Source organism: Rhopalosiphum maidis, chromosome 3 (genome assembly GCF_003676215.2).
Source record: "Rhopalosiphum maidis isolate BTI-1 chromosome 3, ASM367621v3, whole genome shotgun sequence".
Taxonomy (NCBI): Eukaryota; Metazoa; Arthropoda; class Insecta; order Hemiptera; family Aphididae; genus Rhopalosiphum; species Rhopalosiphum maidis.
This window is the reverse complement of record NC_040879.1, coordinates 47,890,569-47,909,019: the sequence shown is the minus strand read 5'-3', so window position 1 is coordinate 47,909,019 and position 18,451 is coordinate 47,890,569. Positions and strand designations below refer to the sequence as shown.

The 18,451-nt window shown below is 27.2% G+C and overlaps 2 protein-coding genes across 5 annotated transcripts in view; one reads left to right on the top strand and one right to left on the bottom strand.

The window, feature by feature from the left end:
- The window catches only part of LOC113556162 (dynein regulatory complex subunit 3-like), a 28,550-nt gene extending 17,754 nt beyond the window's left edge, over nucleotides 1-10,796 (bottom strand). For 2 of the 4 annotated variants that reach the window (XM_026960951.1, XM_026960949.1), the window contains exons 1-8: nucleotides 10,674-10,796; nucleotides 10,486-10,608; nucleotides 6,946-7,109; nucleotides 6,102-6,230; nucleotides 5,818-5,996; nucleotides 5,247-5,468; nucleotides 2,787-2,927; nucleotides 1,415-1,595 (exon numbers count right to left, since the gene is read on the bottom strand). In XM_026960951.1, coding sequence (XP_026816752.1) covers nucleotides 1,415-1,595; nucleotides 2,787-2,927; nucleotides 5,247-5,468; nucleotides 5,818-5,996; nucleotides 6,102-6,230; nucleotides 6,946-7,109; nucleotides 10,486-10,606 — 1,137 coding nt within the window. In that variant the 5' untranslated portion in view covers nucleotides 10,607-10,608; nucleotides 10,674-10,796. Of the gene's footprint in view, nucleotides 1-1,414; nucleotides 1,596-2,786; nucleotides 2,928-5,246; nucleotides 5,469-5,817; nucleotides 5,997-6,101; nucleotides 6,231-6,945; nucleotides 7,110-10,485 lie in introns of all 4 variants that reach the window. The other 2 variants (XM_026960952.1, XM_026960950.1) reach the window with 2 other exon arrangements.
- A 260-nt stretch (nucleotides 10,797-11,056) lies between these two features.
- On the top strand, nucleotides 11,057-17,533 carry LOC113558820 (ADP-ribosylation factor-like protein 6). Its single transcript, XM_026964373.1, has 2 exons — nucleotides 11,057-11,379; nucleotides 17,121-17,533. The coding sequence occupies exons 1-2, from the start codon at nucleotides 11,181-11,183 to the stop codon at nucleotides 17,531-17,533; spliced, it is 612 nt and encodes a 203-aa protein (XP_026820174.1). The 5' UTR covers nucleotides 11,057-11,180.
- The last annotated feature ends 918 nt before the right edge of the window (nucleotides 17,534-18,451 follow it).

The window sequence follows — 18,451 nt, the reverse complement described above, 5'->3', positions numbered from 1 at the left end:
TTACTGATACTCCGTTAATAATCTATAATCATGTTAATTTTAAATAATTGTCAATTTATAAATACTAAGCAATAATAGTATATGAAACATTCATAAGAACTCAAAATAAATCTTTGAAATCAATAAAATTTAAATTTTAAAAATGCTTATAATAAACGTGTATTTTGTATAGTATTGAGCTGATAGTTTTGGCTTTTTTACGGTATCAATTCAAATATCCGTTATTCAGTAATAAAAAAAACCAATAGGTTATAGTTTAATCGATACCTATAAATACCTCCAATATAGGTTTCAGCATCGACACATTGACCATTAATAATATTAATACATATACGAAGTACTTATAAGTACTTCTTGTAAGTTGACTCTGTTGACATAAATAGTTATATACAGAATAAAAAATACTATATATTTTATGGTAAGAAGAAAGGCATTAGGCATTATATAGTTATATATTATACTAATTAAATAATAAAAATACTGAACTAAAATATTCGTACTACACCAGAAACTTCGTTTACGGACTTTTGATTAATAGATTTTAACATTATCAGGTTTACCTATATAAGCAGAACAAGTGATTGAAGTGCAATTTTAGGAGTGAAAAATGTATAGCTCAAAAGTGTTAAATCCTAAAAAAAGTGCCTTAGGTAATGCTTAACTACATTACATTATTGTTACAAATTTACAATATTATATTATATTGTCAAATATATTTTATTGATATCCAATGAATATCATACAATTTATGTATATAATATTACATGTACGAACATAGACAAATTAATATTTTTGTAAGAAATCATACATTTTAAAACTTTTCTACAAAATAAAATTGGAAGAAATATCAATCTAATTAAAAATTGTTTATATTTTTTTGAAACCAAAATGTAAAAGAACTATTTCCGAGTATGAATAACATTGCTTTAAGAATATGTACCTACCTATATAATATACTTGTATGGCGGTTAGTAACTACTGACTATTCAATGAAAAGATCGTTTTAGTGTATCAAATGAATCAAATCGTATTTGAGAATTTAAGATCTACTAATAGTGAGAATTGTTTAAATTTTCTTGTCTTGCTGTGCGTTTAACAATAAATTTTTAAGACATATAGTTGTCAAATTTACGACTATTAAAAATTGAAACAAACTTTTCAATAATTTAAACTTGTTTTATTCATATTTTGGTTTACATACCTAGCTACGTTTTTATATTTTAAATAATAAATAATTATATGTATTAATAATACATTTAGTTGTGAATTTTTTTGTTTAAAAAAAAGTAAAAAGTAAAGGGTGGCAAATTTCCTTCTGGCCGTATGCTGAAAATTGCTTAACCCATCATTGCTTTTTTATTGTCTAATACTCATTACTCTATAGCACTATTTATTATTATTAATTATCATTTACCGTTATTTTCCTAGACAATTTGTCTTCGTGTCTCATCAGCGTAAGCCACGTCGCACGCGTCCTCTCTTCGAACCGTCCGCACGCGATATTATCGTTCGTTACTGGATTTCCACCGTCGTCGCTGCCTACCGGAAAATCGCATCTCACGCGTTTCTTATACTCCGCTAACTCCGAAACACATCTGCAAAACGAGATTATGACGTGTAGCCCAATGACCGTTAGTACGCTTGTACGATTGCCAATGTAATGGCCAAAGATTGTCATTTGTCACACGCAATGGCATTTGTTTTCAGAGACTTCGTACACAAGAATTATTAAAGCGTGACAAGTGACGTAACGCATGCAATTCGTTAGGAATTAACCCAGCTTTGAATTAAAAGATTTTTTCAAATTAATGTTTTTATCAAGATATTTTGAATCACATACCAATTTTTATTTATTTTCTCCTAGTATACTTACTATTACCTCACTGGGTCTGCCTTTAGTGATGGGAGAGGGGCGTTCATGAGTGTAAGAGTGTAAATGTACTGAGGAGAGGGGTTAACGGAACAAGATGAATGATTGTAAAGTTAGAATATTTAAATATTATAGATGATTAAATGATAGATTGAAGTTCATTCACTAAAGAAATTAAACAATTTGAATATGTGATAATGATTACAAATAATTAATTTTGTGTTGTTAAGATTTAAGTTGATATTAGAGTAAATTTATTTATTATGAAACTTCAAGTTAAGAATATTATCCGTATTACTCGTATTTAGTACGTTGAATTATTCACAATAGGTATCTATTTTCATTTTTCTACGATATAGAGTAGCTATATTTAAATCATAATACGTGTATTGTATAGATTTGCATACGACTTTAAATAATGTAAAAAAGTCAAAATAAAAATACTAGCTATAAACAACTATTATTAACATTAAATTTGATAATAATTAAAAAATTTGCATATATTTACAAAACAATTTAATTTTAATATTCATAAATTAGATTCCACCTGTCATATTATATGTATATTATACACTTTGAATATATTTCATTGAAAATTGTTATGACATGAACAGTTTGTAATTTAAAAAAAAATTATTTTTCAGGATGAACTGTGATCAATATTGTTTTCACATCGATATCGAAAATTTTTAATTAAATTATATAAATAGTTATAACACAAGTTCACGACATACCGTCAATCATTATGACGTGTCGACACTTCACTAGTACTAGTATATGATAAAATTACGATCACCAACTTTGTGTAGTGTGTAATACACAAATTTATTTCAGCTTTAAAATGCATAGTTTCAATTTTTTTTTTTATATCGCATTGTGGCTTGTATTTATATCACTTATCTACAAATTTACTAACTTTCTGCTTTCGTCCACGCCATTGTCGATCAATTGCCGCAGCTCCCCTTGAAATTTATTAACCATTTGAGAACGGATCCCACGACAAGTTTCCGCAGCTTCCGTTATTTCGGTTATCAATCTCCTGAAGTCGTCTGCGTACCTACACGGTAGATGAACGGAAAAAGAGCAAAAAAACGAAAACAAATAAATAAAAAACCGTTAAATCATCTTTCGCCAACAAAAAATAATATATTAGGTTTGTTAGTTAGGTTGGGACATTGGGTACTTGGGTTAGATTATTAAGAAAACGTTACACTTATGCATGTGTTGTCTCCGTCTTGCAAAAGATAACAAAACTGTTTTACGCAGGATAGAACAATCCAGGTTCTAGTAATAGTTAAGATTCCAAATTAATATTTTACGACTTAGTATTATTTTTATACTGTTGTAATTTCGCAGTTATTGACAGTCGTTCTTATCGATTCGACTGATCATATCCAGCGTCTGATTATTATATTAGCTCCATAAAGTTAGCAGCACAACTATGGCAGACACCTATGAAATACATTCAACAAACTTGTTGGACATTGTTGGATTACTTCCAGACTTCTTGGACTTTCATTTTAACGTTAGAGCTATAAATTCTTTTGTGCTGCCAACTATACTCCAACAGCACGACTTTATGTATAACAAATCAAGCTTGACATTTTTTATAGGGGTAAATTTTGGCTGACATAAAGTCATGCTGTTGGCAGCAAAACTTTGTAAAAGCTCTACCGGCGATAATAATGTCCAACAAACTTTCGAAGTGGTCTAACAAATCAACCTCGACTTTTTTATTTGGGTGAAATTTAGTTGATATTAAGTCGTGCTGTTGGAGTATAGTTGGCAGCAGAAAAGTTTCTAAAGCTCTAACGTTAAAATGAAAGTCCAACTAAGTCTGGGAGTAATCCAACAATGTCCAACAAGTTCGTCGGATGTGTTTCATAGGTGTCTGCCATAGTTGTGCTGTTAACTTTATGAAGGTTATAATATAATAAACCTTCATAAAGTATACGATATAATTAATTAAGTTATAGTTTACGTCCGTTGGCTAATCGAACAATTCGAACAGAATGATATTTTGTAGTGTTGTATAAGATATGAGAATAAAAGTTAGTCAACTTTGTTTCCGGATGTCGTAGCGTAAATTTCATTCTTTTTTTAAAATTTTAAGCCATTCTTGTAGAATTCGCTTACAGGCAAGCCCGAGTTAAGGGGAGGGCCAAGGAAGGCACGGTTCCGGGACCCATTAATTTTGAAGGCCCAACTTTATCTCCAGAATATATATATTTTTTTTAATGTGTTTAAAATAGTTAAAAAAAAAAATTATTTTAGTGGGTATAGTAGGTAATTAATAATTATAAAATAAAAATGTTTTTAATTTTATACCACGAAAAATTAGTGATAATAAATATTAAATTGATATTCTAATAGTTATATAGCGTAATTAATAATTGATATTAGGTATTCTTGATCTATTCACACGAGGTACCCATTTATAATAATATAAAATGATTTTACAAAAAATCATTACAGGAATTATTCCCAAATATTTTAATTGTTCTTTAATTTATTAATTATATTTAACTATCCCAGTAATGGTCAATTGTTCAGCCGAAAGAGAATTTTCCAAGTTAACAAAAATAAAAAACAAACCAGATTCGAGAAAATTTAACATCATTAATAGTTTACCATAAAAAAAAAAAGCAAAGAAAAGAAATTTAAGTTATAATTCTTTAGTAACAAATACAACGTTTATATATAATATGTGTATAATAAATTATTTTCTACATAATTATTAATTTATATAGCCTTTAGCCTTGTATGTATATTTTTTGTATTGTAAAAAATTATACAATAATATACAGTCGTTAAAATGTAGTGATACAATTTTTTTGAAGTTAAAGTTTTAAGGAGGCCCACTAAGTTTATGGTATCCTGTAAAAAATAACAAATTCTCTTAATTATATGGTGAAAATATTTTAGTTTTTTATTTATGACAGTAGCTTTTTTAGTTCTTTCCCCCGCAAAACAGTTTAAGCAGTTTTTGCTATATTTTACATTTGTATGACGGAAACAACAGATGCAGCGCAACTGTAGCGTCTTCTTAAGCTAAATACTTCATCAGTACTTATAGTAGTTTTCATGACGTTGTCTATGGTCTATGGCAAAATAAAATGCAGAAACTTTGTTTTCGTTCTTTTTCCGAGGACCAGGAGTATTTACGTTTAATGCTTATTATATTTTAAAATGTCTATTAGTTATACTTAGGTACCTAACTATTTTTTGATAATTACTATAAATTATTATTTTTTAATATTTACATAGTAAAAGGAATAGACTAAGTATCAAATAAATAAGCTATCACCAATTACACTATCAAAACCACTACTGACGTCTAATCTACCTAAATACAGATACAATAATACAGTCTTACGTTCTGTACACGTTATGGATCCCGTAACGACCGTTTTCCATCAGAACATGTTCTACAGTCGTGTTTCGAAATACGCTTACGTTGAAATCGACGTCTTCGTCTTCCGGGATTCCATCTAAAAACGCGTCCTTTCTGTCCGCCATCCGTTCCAGTCGCAATTGTTTGTCCACAGACATTCGTTTCCATTTCCTGTCGTTTTTGTCGAGCATAGTAATCAGTTGACTGAAAATAAAAACTATAGGTACAGTATTTTTTTGTACATAAAATTCATACTTTCGTTCCAGTTTTTGAAGTTTATCTGTTCACATGTTATTTATTATATGAACCAGTAATATACAGTAAATACGAGTATACACATTATAGGTGGATGTTTGGTAGAATTTTTTAGAGGTGGCTAGTACTTTTCAAAGTAAAGTGTCCCATGCCTTGATAAATTATAATAATTTACATTATGTTCATAGACCAATTCTAATTGAGAAAGCGGGGCTAACCGTCCCATCATGTGCACCTATTGTTTACAGTATTTACAATATTTACATCATTGCGGTAAATCCTTAAATAAGTTAAAAACCTGTGGATGTCGAGAGCTTCTTTTCTTTCTTCAACTGTAATAGTTTTATTATTGTACACCAGTAACGTTTGTACAATTGACAGTATGAATGTCCGTTCCGAGTCCATCGGTTCTGTTTGGCACGGATTACCTTCTACTACAAGCGATATGAGGTTTGTAAATCTTTTTAAATATAAAGTCTAAAAATTAATTTTAAAAAAAAAAACAAAATTTATTTATTATTAGTGCGTACTTATAGTCTAACGTAAATAAAAAAAGCTTAACCTAGTGTATTACGAACTTACAAATTTATAATCGTCTATTTGGCAAAACCCTATGTCTAGCATTTCTAAACAATCGCGTTGTCTATCCAAATTTTGTATTTTCGTCAATGGATTGTGGTTTAAAATCAAACGCCGCAATTTAATTAATCCCTTCGAAATAATAGATAATCAATGTTGTTAATTTATCAACAAAATTTGAGACTGAAATCTATTATAATACCACAGGGTTGTTGGGATAAATGATTAGATACTTATTTGATTTTTTTTAATTTATATTTTATGTTTTTATGCATTATTTAAAATTGTAATTTATGTTAGTATAGTGTAAATATTTTGTATTTTTCATATTAAATACGTCTTTATTTTTTTTTTAATGAAATATAAAATGTTTATTAATTATAGTAATATTATTATATTAATACTACTAATACCAGGTATAACTATTGTTATAGTTATTAGATGGTAGGTTTGTAACTATATTATATTTTACTTATTTTAGTCAGTAGATTATATTCATATATCTATATCATATAATAGTATTTTATACTAGCTCCTTATACATATAACCCTATCACATCATGATGTGTACCTAATACGGATCAGTATAAATTATAATTTATCATAATAATTAATTAATTAATAATTTATAGTGAGGATAGTATAAATATAGACAGTATAGTACACTTTTGTACTTTATTTACACGCAAATTTATATTTTTACTTTATATTTATTATATTCAATTTTATTATATACATTATACGCAGCTAATGTTTAGGTACCTAAAATAGTTAATTAGTTAAATACTAGTAGGTTTATGAGAAAATATATTCGTTACAATCTATGTATTGATAAAAGTCGAATTACCTGTAAATTTTCAATTTGCTTTATATTATTATGAGAAAGGTCCAACTCGACAAGGTTAGTAAAGGAATCGAGATTGCAAATTTTTTCAATACGGTTGACGGGTAATTTTAATGACGTAAGATTGGATGACGATATCAAACACAAATTGGCTATATGCAGTATATCTGTACACAATAAATGATTACATCAGACATTTCAAACATATTTTACTAAAATTACAAACATTAGTATTAAAATATTATATAATAAATTATATTGTATCTTATATGTGCCATGTAGTTGAATTATTTATATAATATTATATTATACCAGGGGCGCACCCAGGATATTTTTTTTTTTTTTTAGGGGGGGGGCTAAATTCAAATCATTTTTAAATATTAATAGTATTTATAATAATATAAACAGAGGTCTCTCCGGGGGCCCGGAATGACAGGTATAAATATATAATAATATTATGTTATATCTATAGGTTATGTTTCAATTTCGTTAATTGATAATTTTTTTATATAATAATTTAAAGTCAATATACCTAATAAAATTATCAAAATGTTTGGGGCTAGCCATTTTGGGGGGAGGGGGGCTAAAGCCCGTTAGCCACCCTCTTGGGTGCGCCCTTGTATTATACCCATATTATGTCAATATATGACCATATTCATAAATTGGTATAAAGAATCTATAATAACTTAAGTACGTATCTTGTAGGAATTTCATTTGTTTTCTAATTGGTCGTCCAATACGAACGTCACCTATGGTAACTACCTATTTACAATTCATGTATAGAATTAGTACACATTCACTCAGAGAAAAATTTTATTTAATTAATGAAGCTAACACCTATTGTCCTATCGACTACAGTTTGAATTGATATTTGATGCCAAATCTTGAACATTTAAGCTGTAATTTCTGAGCTGCATTTTTTATTTTACGTTAAACATTGTTTAGCTATGCGATTAGTATATTTCATGTGTAATTAAACTTGGATATTCTTATTAATTGTCTTTTTAATTTATTTACTATTCATCAACAATATCTGTTTATATTTTCGTGTTTTTTATGTATTATATATTACCCTTAGCATAAAAAAATACAGAATATATAATATATAATATTTTAATTTACCGAATTTATTTAAAGAATTAAATATTAATGCTTATACTTGTTTTATATAATTTCAATAAATACATTATAGCACCGTATAAACACTATAGTTTGATAAATAAAAAATGGAGGGGGAATTATAGAGTACTATAATAATTGAGTCTAGGTACTCTTTTTAAAAATAGAACATAAGATTTAAATAACTGCTTTCCATTTGTTTTAGTCCTAAAAGAATATAGAATAAATAAATTTACTAAACAGATTTTGTTTAAAATGTTTTAATGTTAGACACTTCTTATTATACAAATAAAAGCTTTAATAATTTGCGCAGTAGTAATGTATGCGTTTGCTGCAATTTTACATAATATACCTATGCCATAAAGCGACGCCAAAACTTTTCTACTAATTGCCTGATATTATTTTATCTTAAACTATAAAAATATATTTTTGTCAATATAACGAAAAATGTTTTAAATTCAATACCATTTTACAGTTGTTAAATTGTGAAAAAACGAAATATTGATAATATTAATAAGATGTTTTCCTTAAAACTAATACTATTTTAGAAAACTTAAATTATGATATCCGATAATATTGATTATAGGAAAAGTAACATTAATGTAAAGATTGATTGAAATGTGTTTAATGTAATAAACTATTGATTTTAAACCATTTTGTTAACAAATTAAGTACTATTTTTCATTAATTCAACATCATAATTATGCGTAAAAATGAAGATATCTTTCATTGTTTCTAAGTCAGTTGAACATAAAATAAAATATTTTTTTTCTTTAATTTAAAGAAAACTAAATAATATAATCAATAGATTTTCTAAAATTTAATTGTATATTTTTATTTTTAAATTAAAAAAAATATCTTTGAATTGATTATGTTATCTTTGAAATTATGGAATTTGTCATACATTTTAAGAAAACAATAAAATAGTAAATCAATATATGGAATATATATCTTTTATATCTTTTATTTGTTTTTTATTTTTAAATCGCTTTTTTGGAGTTTTATTAATATTTTGTCTTATTAAAGATTTGAATGATTAATACTCATTTTTTTATTAATATTCAACGAAAATTAATCGGTTTTGATCAGTTTTTTTTTACAGTAAAACGTAATATTCTCAAAGGCAAAATCATTATACGACTTACTAGTTGTATTTAGTCGTTATGTGACAATCTTTCCCTCTCATAATGATTTGCTTGTAAGAAAAGTACCAAGTCTAATGAATATATTCTGTAGGTTTGCGTAATTTAGTTAAAGACTTGGAAAAGATATTTTTACTTCCGATTTTTTAATATTTGATAACATTTATAATAAAACCTGGTTATTACAGTCATTATCTGCTAAAATTTATATTAAATTAAACGATTAAAACAAAATTAGTAATTAAATTATGACTTATGAGTTTTAAAAATAATAATTAGCGCTTCTTTTTTAAAAATTGTATAGTTTTTTTTCTTAATTTTAAGTGTTTTTTAAATATTTTATCATGCGTTTTATATACGTAACAACATCTGAACTGTAGTAATAACTAATAACTAGGGCTGTGAATTTAATGTACTAAAAACCTTAAAAAATGCATTTAAAATGTCAAAAAAATACAATATGCACTTAATGCAAAAAATTATAATATAAGATGCACATAAAATGATTTTTAATTTAATTTTTATATTTATATTGTAAATAGTAATAGTTTATTAGTATATTATATTATACAAAAGATGTATTTATTTAATAAAAAAAATATTTATAAAAAGTTGGTTTAATTTAAATTTTGATTTTGAAGTTGAATATTTTTTTAATAATATGCTATTCGCCTAAAACATTTTTAAAACAATTTCTTAATATATCTATATTTTGACGGAATATAAATATATAATTAAAAATACCAGAAAAAAAACTAAAAATTAAAAATGTAAAAAAATGTAAAATAAAAGTTTCATAAATGGATTTATTGCTACATAATTTAAATTATGTACTTACAAAACTCAAAACTACGTTTCACAATCACCAAAAAAAATGCATTTTTCTACAAATTCACAGCCCAGCTATAAATAAATAATAAGTACCTATAAGGCTATAATAATTTATAATCGTTTAGTTAATCCTTAATCGTTCGTTTTTTTTTCTGTCGAGTATTTCACAAATAATAATAATTTTTTTTTTAAGAATTTTTATTTAATTAAATATATTAATATACTACCTACCTTGTATTCATACATATTTATGAACTATGAAATAAAATAACAAACACTATTTTATAAATGTACTAAAAATGTAAATATGAACATAAGGTTTCGCACGGTGATCACAGGCATATAATTGCAGTGATCCTAAACAATCAATAAAATACGTCAGATAAAAAAAAAATGATCATACAATTTTTTATTTTAGGTGTATACACGATATATTATAATATTATCTCACTTGAACAACTGAGATCCAGACATCCGACGTGTTCGAATGTCCGTGTAGCATCTGAATCATTATGATATCCGTCATCTCGCCCAGACTGTATGACGTCAGCATTGATCACTGTGAATTCCATATCTAACTTAAAAATGTTGAACTTATATCAAAAAAATCTTTAATGCGCGACGGTTATGATAATATACATTTTATTCTTAAAATATGTATTTTGCAGACTTGCAGAGAGTGTTAAGCTATATAATATTGTAATAAACAGCTGACAATATATTATTTTACATCATTATTACCAAATTAATGGTAATAATTCCTTTTATTGCTGCAGTGGCTTTAATAAAAAACCATTGACAATATAAATGTAAAAAACATAAATAATAATATAGTAATAATGATTGTGACTAACTGTTGTGTTGCATAAGTTCGTATCGAGTAACCATGGTGATATCGTAGGAAATGGGTAGGTAGCTTATAGGTAGTTAGTTAGCCGACGAGTGAGCGCGCGTGCGAGAGCGGCTTTATCAATGTCGACGAGTCGTGCAGGTCGTTGTCGCGGTCTGTTCAGCACGTCAAAAATTCGGTCGAGTTACGTCGACCAAGGCGACTAATTAGAAACGAAGTGTTTTCGCGAAAGATTACCCGTCACTTCCGTCGCCCTTTTACAGTGTACCCGAGATTTCCAGTCACCACTGAGGATTATGAACATCTGGCGAAAGCTGACTAGGATGTTGGGTTTTGTTGGGCGAACGCCACGCCGGCGGAAGGCACGAGTGCTATTTGTCGGGCTAAACAACGCCGGCAAGAGCACGCTGCTGAACCGCCTGAAACCGGATCGCGAACAACTGTCCAGGAAACTGATCGCGCCTACCGTCGGCTTCACCACTGATATGTTCGTATGTGAGTGTTCCTATGAACATTATATTTGTGTATATACCTATATACAGTAAGTAATGGATGAAATGCTTCGAGGTGACCTGTAGCAACCTGGAATGTTAAACTCTGGAATTTAATACCTGGACTGTAAAAATCTAGACTGGACAAAACTGGACTGTAAAAATTTGGACCACACACACACACACATATATATTAATGTATCAGTTTTAAGGGGGCATGAATAGGCCATAAATATTAATCATTAATGTTTTTCGGTATACATTCAAAAAGGCTGTAGCCTATTAGCGAAAAATATAACCCAAACAAAATCAAAAAGCGCAAAATCAATACCTTTTTAACAAACCATAAGCGCAAATAAATCTTACAAAAATAAAGTGTATTTTATGAAAATCATATAGTTGTTAATCAAGCTTTTACAATAGTAATATTAAAATGAGTTAAAAACAATTTTAAATTAAAATTACATATTAGTAGTTATTACTTATTAGTATAAATGTATAATTATAATGAGTACATCTATCTAATTACGACATGTTCAAATTAGATAGCTGTGAGTTGACAATTTAAAACAAAAATTTTCATAAGCAGTTAATATTTTAACAATAAAATCTAATCAATACATTAACATTGTATGGTTTAATAGACATTTTAATTATAAATTTTGACGAAATTAGATATGGAAACAAAGAATAATAACGATGATATAGTTAATTGACAATTGAAAAAGATCTAAAGAATTATAAAATTTAAAATAAATTTAGGTCATCTAAAATAGATAGGTATTTAAAAAATATATAAAAATTAATATTATAAAATAATATTAAACATTCTATAAATTTAAAACACCTACAATCTTACCTTATAATATTTACTTTTTTAATATTTTTATTTTGTTGTATAACTGTTGTTTCTATAAGTAGTATCATACTATTGATTTTAATTTTTTAATCTATAATTTTAACCACAATCGTAGGTATTTTTCAAAATAAACGGAAAACACAAAAAATAACGTATTGAAAAACGTAAATCCAATTTTCATTGAAATCAATTATCTTTTTTTTTGTGTAACTCAAATGTATTTACTTAAAACTTTCACTAAATGTTTAAACAACAATTTTATAAATATTATAATAAAATTTTCAAAATATTTTGACTGAGTTATTTATTGACTAAAATTATTCATTTTTTTAGTTTTGTTTCTATGAAATAATGTTGATACAATTTTTTCAATGGTTAAAAAAGCTTAAAAAAATTATAAAAAATTCATATAAGTTGTTTTTTATACATATGTAAAAATATTTTAAATACATATTATGCACAGTTCATTTTTATAAGTTCAAATTGACAAAATTCATCAAAATCACGAAAATTACAAATACTTTTGTAGTTGGAAATTTATGAAATGTTAAATTTTTATAGCTAACTAGTTAAGGCTAGAAAATGTAATGTAAAGTTTCTCATAAATAACTCATGCTGAAACCAAAAAATCTAAAAAATACATAAGTATAATTTTTTTATATAAACATTTTAAGTTAAAATTTGGATGAAATTGTATATTTAAACTATATTTATAATGATAATCATAATTTTTTTATAATTCAAAAACATTATTAGTGAGAACAATAAACTTTAACGTATATAATTATATTTTATGCACATAATGATATTTTAAAATTTTATGTCTTCGACAAATATTAATTCTACCTTCTGTATTATGAATAGTAAAATAAACTATATTAAATATACGTCAATGTACCAAAATATATCATGAAGTATACATAAATCTGAATCGTTTTTCGTATACCATGATATATCATTGAATATTTAATGCACTTGTCACAGTTGATACACATGATACTTATTGGCTACTGTTTACAACAATCAAGCGGTACCCATATTGGCACAACTAGGTCGAAAATACTAGGGGGGCACAAAAAATACCTAATTTAATTTATTTACTTTCATGCTTTCTAAAACACTAGGATGATCGTCTAGATTATTTTCATATCAATAGAGTAACAACTGTATAAATACAATAGTCAATAATAATAATAATAATTAAAATAATAATTTTTTTGGTATATTAAAAATACTAAATAAGTTTTTTATCCATTTTTAATCACCAAAATAAAACTAAAATATTGGACGATGACCGCCATAATGACGCTAGTTGATATACCCACATAATATTTATTAGATAAAAATATTTTTATTAAATTATAATATGTACGAGTATATTGCAAAAGAAACTTTAATATATTTCATACAATTTACTTTTGAATAATTCTCTACGTTATATTGCATAAGATGTATCTCACATTCTCACTATTTTATGCTTAAATTATTATTCAATCTTAAATAATCAAAAATATTTGGAAGGCTAAAATATATTTTAAGCGAGCTAAGCCCCCTAAATCTCCTCTAGTTGCACCAATGGGTATACATTTGTCCACCTTTTATTTTGTTTATCAAGTATATTTATTATAGTTAATTGTTTATGGACTTATGGTACTAATAGATCGGATTGTATCAGTATCTAGCTATAAAATTATCGTATGTAGTTATATTGTCATTTTAATGAAATTGTTCACACCAGTCACCACTCACCAATAAACTTATTACATAGGTACATATAACGTATTTAATTTTTATTGTTTTACTCTAATTTGTAAATTGTTTTACTAATTTAACCTAGATTTTGTATATTCATTGAAAAAAAATGTGAATTTTTTTACAGTAAACTTATAAACAAAAAAAAAAATAAACAAACACAAAAGGCTATATATACAGAGTGATTATTTTATCATGAACCACTCATTATTTCAAAAAGTATTCTTGTTTTTGAAAACATTTTTTGCATAGTTTCAAGTTGTTAAAAAAACAACGTTTTTATTAAAAATTATATTTTTAAGTATTTAAAGTTTTGGTGCACGGATTGGAGTAGTACGGAGTAACCCCGCAAAATCCACTACTCCGCTTGTCTAATTTTTAAATACGTTTAACTTGTAAATTATTCGCTATAAATTCGATTTTTATGTATAAAAATATTCTGCTTTGGAATATAAAATTTAAACTCGTGGTATCATTCAAAAAAGTAAAAACTTAAAAAAATATAATTTTTTAATAGAAACGTTGTATTTTTAACAACTTGAAACTATGTAAAAATTTTTTTTCAAAAACATGAATACTTTTATAAAAAAAATCACCCTGTTTAGTAAAATAAGGGCATCAAATTTGCAAAGGTGGGAATTAACTAGTTAAAAAGTATATATATTTTTTTAACTTTTTAACTTAACTAGTTAGTTTATTTTTTAATCAAATTATGAACTTCACTAGTTTAATTAAAGTTGAAATAACTTAGCTTTTCTCAGTTGATTTAAAAAAAATCCATCAAGTTAAAAGCATTTTGAAATTTTTTGTTTATACGTAAATATTACTATATTTAAATAACAAAATAACAATAAATGTTTTTATATAATATAATTTAAACACACAATGATAATTTATTGTCATAGTTATAATCTTACCTGTATTTAATTCAAACACGTTTATTTTTGAATTTTGTTCTTGGAGGCACAAACAATTGAGAATCCTGCTTAAAAATTATAAATAAACAATTAATTGTACTTTTCTATAAAAATAAATACAAGATAAATAAATATTTAGGTATATTAGCCCGTAGCCGCATATTTAATTATATTTTTCAAACTGTTAAAATACTTTAAATTTGATATATATTAAGTAGTATATGTTTTAATTAAATACAATAAAAAAATACCTAGTTTGCATTTATAAGATAAATGAATTAATATTAATTATATTTTTAATAGACAATATATAATATTATATCTAATTTTGTCTATGTTAAAGATAGATACCTAAATATATATGTAAATTAGGACATAACTTTTGTTGTAGTGTACGCAGAACTGGTTAAACAATTAATATTTTAGGATTTTCTAAAAAAAAATATGTATTTTTTAACATTTTTAAGCCTTGATTAGGTTAAAGTAAAAAAATTAGTTTAAAAATGTAAGAAACTAAGAAAGTCGTTTTCAAGTAAATTTCATGACGAATACAAATATGATTTTAGATATGTATATAAATAGGTAAATTGATACAACTGGAAAAATATTAATACTTTTAATAAAAAAAAAAACAAAATAATTAATAGTTGTATTCCAGTGGTCGGCATTTCGGCAATCTTTCTGGAATCTCGGGCCAGACTAAAATAAAAAATTTTAAAATCTTAAATTATTTACTATGAAAAAAATATACGTCTGACACTTTAAAATAATGAAATGTATAAAATACAATTCTAAAATTTAAATCAGGCTGTATACAATAATTGAATAATATACTATATAATAGTGGCGCGGACCACCGATTGCTGACCACTAGTATAGTCTATTATTAGCATGCGCTTGCACGTTCGGGAGCGCTCTACTGCATAGTGCATAATAAATAATAATTTTTACTATTTAGCATATTCATAGGTATATTTACATTTACACCACCTGCGAGTAGATTTTAGAAAATTTCCTATACTGGACTTCTTAAAGGCGGCTGGGCTGGTTGGAGCCTTTCAAATTCTAGAATTTTAAAATTCTACTTTTATTGTTATGAAGTGTTTTCTGTCAAAAAGAAAACAAAGCTTATCGCTTCGTTTAAAATATAAAAGTACCTAAATAACATATTTTAGGGTGTCGTTTATAACCGGACACTTTCAAAACAAGGTCCTCGTTCAAAACCGCGCACTTATATACCTTAATCGGCTTATAATTCCGCATATTTTCCCTAAATCAAACCGTTCAATACTGTACACGTTGAAATATATTATTATATTAATAACGTATAAAATAACATTAGGCATATTGTTTAGTATCGCACACCAGTTAATCATAATCAAGCATTTAAGCAAGATCACAAAATTATAAAAATTAAACTTTCGAGATATTATACAAAAAAGTCAGTTCTATTCCAATACAATAATACAAATTCACAATGTGGATTATGGTTAAAACTTTTTTTTGGTTTGCCACATTTGATTCCTAAGGCGTTTGTTGAAATTATGGGCTATGGCTACATGTCCAGATGAAAAACAATTTTATAATTTTGCTGTTTAATCTTTAACTGTGAATCAAACGTGTGCGGTTTTGAACTATCGACTTTTCAAAATTCCATTTTAAACAATAGTATAAATGTGTGCGGTATTGAACGGTGCAAAATGTGCGGTTATGACGAGACGACCGCCGATATATTTTTTCGTTGTCATCTCCAGGCATACTTGTAAAGTTGTTAAGTATTAGTGTATCTTTTTTGTATTTCGAATAGATTTGAAAAACTTTGAGAAATAAATACTCGAAATACTATTTAAATACTTTTTCCTTACTAAAAAATTATAACAATGTATATAAATAAAAATTAAAACTTGTAGTTTTGAATTTCAACAATAGGTATACCTATAACCTGTTATACTTACAATTTACTTATATTATAAATGTATGTACTCGTTTTAAGTAATGTTGGTATTTTTTTTTATTTATTTTTATTAAATAATTCCGTACCGGCCCTCCAACGGCTCCAACATATTTTATATTTCCCTATAGTTTTAACTTTTATTTATTTCTCTGTAGTTTTTTGTCCAACTTACAGTAAATCATAATTTTGAACATGACTGGTATACTCGTATTTAAATAGTTCACCTGGTTCATCCGTTGTTTGTTTTGTGTGTACTGTTGCAGTCAACAACGTCAAATTCACCGCCAGTGACATGTCCGGCCGTGACGGGTACCGGAGCATGTGGGAGTCGATGTACGCGCAATGCGACGCCATCGTGTTCGTGGTGGACAGCACGGACCAGATGCGCTTTGCCGTGGTCAAGGATGAGCTGGACATGATGCTTCGCCACCCGGACGTGGCCGGCCGGCCGGACCTGCCCATATTGTTCGTGGCCAACAAAACGGCCGCGCCGGACGCGTGCGGTGCGTCTGCCTTGGCCGGCGCTCTCAGGCTGCACGAGCACATGGAACAGGACCGTCCGTGGCGGCTGGCCAGCACGGACGTGGTGGCCGCGCCCGGCCAACCCGCCGATGATGGGCTAAGCGACGCCATGGAATGGCTGGCGGAATTGGTCAAGCTCAATCGACGGCAATAACGCGTCCTGTTCGCCGCCAAATTTGTTTGTTATTTTCACAACAACCGAAAAAAATTATATGGTCAATTTTTTTTGCCGTTATTATTCTTCGTGATATGTTTATTTTACTGTTGTTGTTGTTATTATTATTATTAATAATTTATTAACATCCGCCGTACACGGATTCGATGATGTTCGTCCGATTTTCACTAAAATGCATTAGTTATTACATCACACACAAAACACGTGAAGGCTTTGCTCTTTTTATTTAAATAAAAGTGCTAATACAGTTTATAACCCGAGTCCTGAATTTTTAACTTGAACCAATGCGATTAAATAGCCCTGTATTAATTTTAAATAATAAACTACGGAATAAAAAAAATAGATTATTAGTTATCGCGTAAAACACTCATTATGTCAGATTATTGTTCTATTAACGTTGTAGAAAATATATTTTTCATATCAAATTAATTCGTTAAAAAGCAACATTTTTGGAAAATAGTTAAAAAAAATATGTTTAAAAAAAAAAAACAATTTGTTAATTACAGTTATAACTATTATAGCAGTTGTAGCATAGGTTTAATATACAATAGTAGATTAATATAATATTTAATCTATGTCAAAAGTTATCCCAGTCGGAAATTTATGACTTATGCCCAGGGCCGGATCTAGAGGAGTGGAGGCCTCGGGGCATCAATCGAGCGAGGGCCCCTTGGCCCCAAATTATTTCCCAAATAAAATGAACAATTTTTTTTCAAAGTAGATTCTTTTTCTTTTATTAATATTTAACAAACATGTATATAATTATAATCGGAAACAAGAAATTAAATTTAAGTGTTAACAAACGGAACCTACCGAGCTTTTTTCGGCGAAAAACCGTTGGTAAGTTTATCGGCTATCAGTGTTAAATTTGTTAAATTTTATCCTATTGGCCACTTT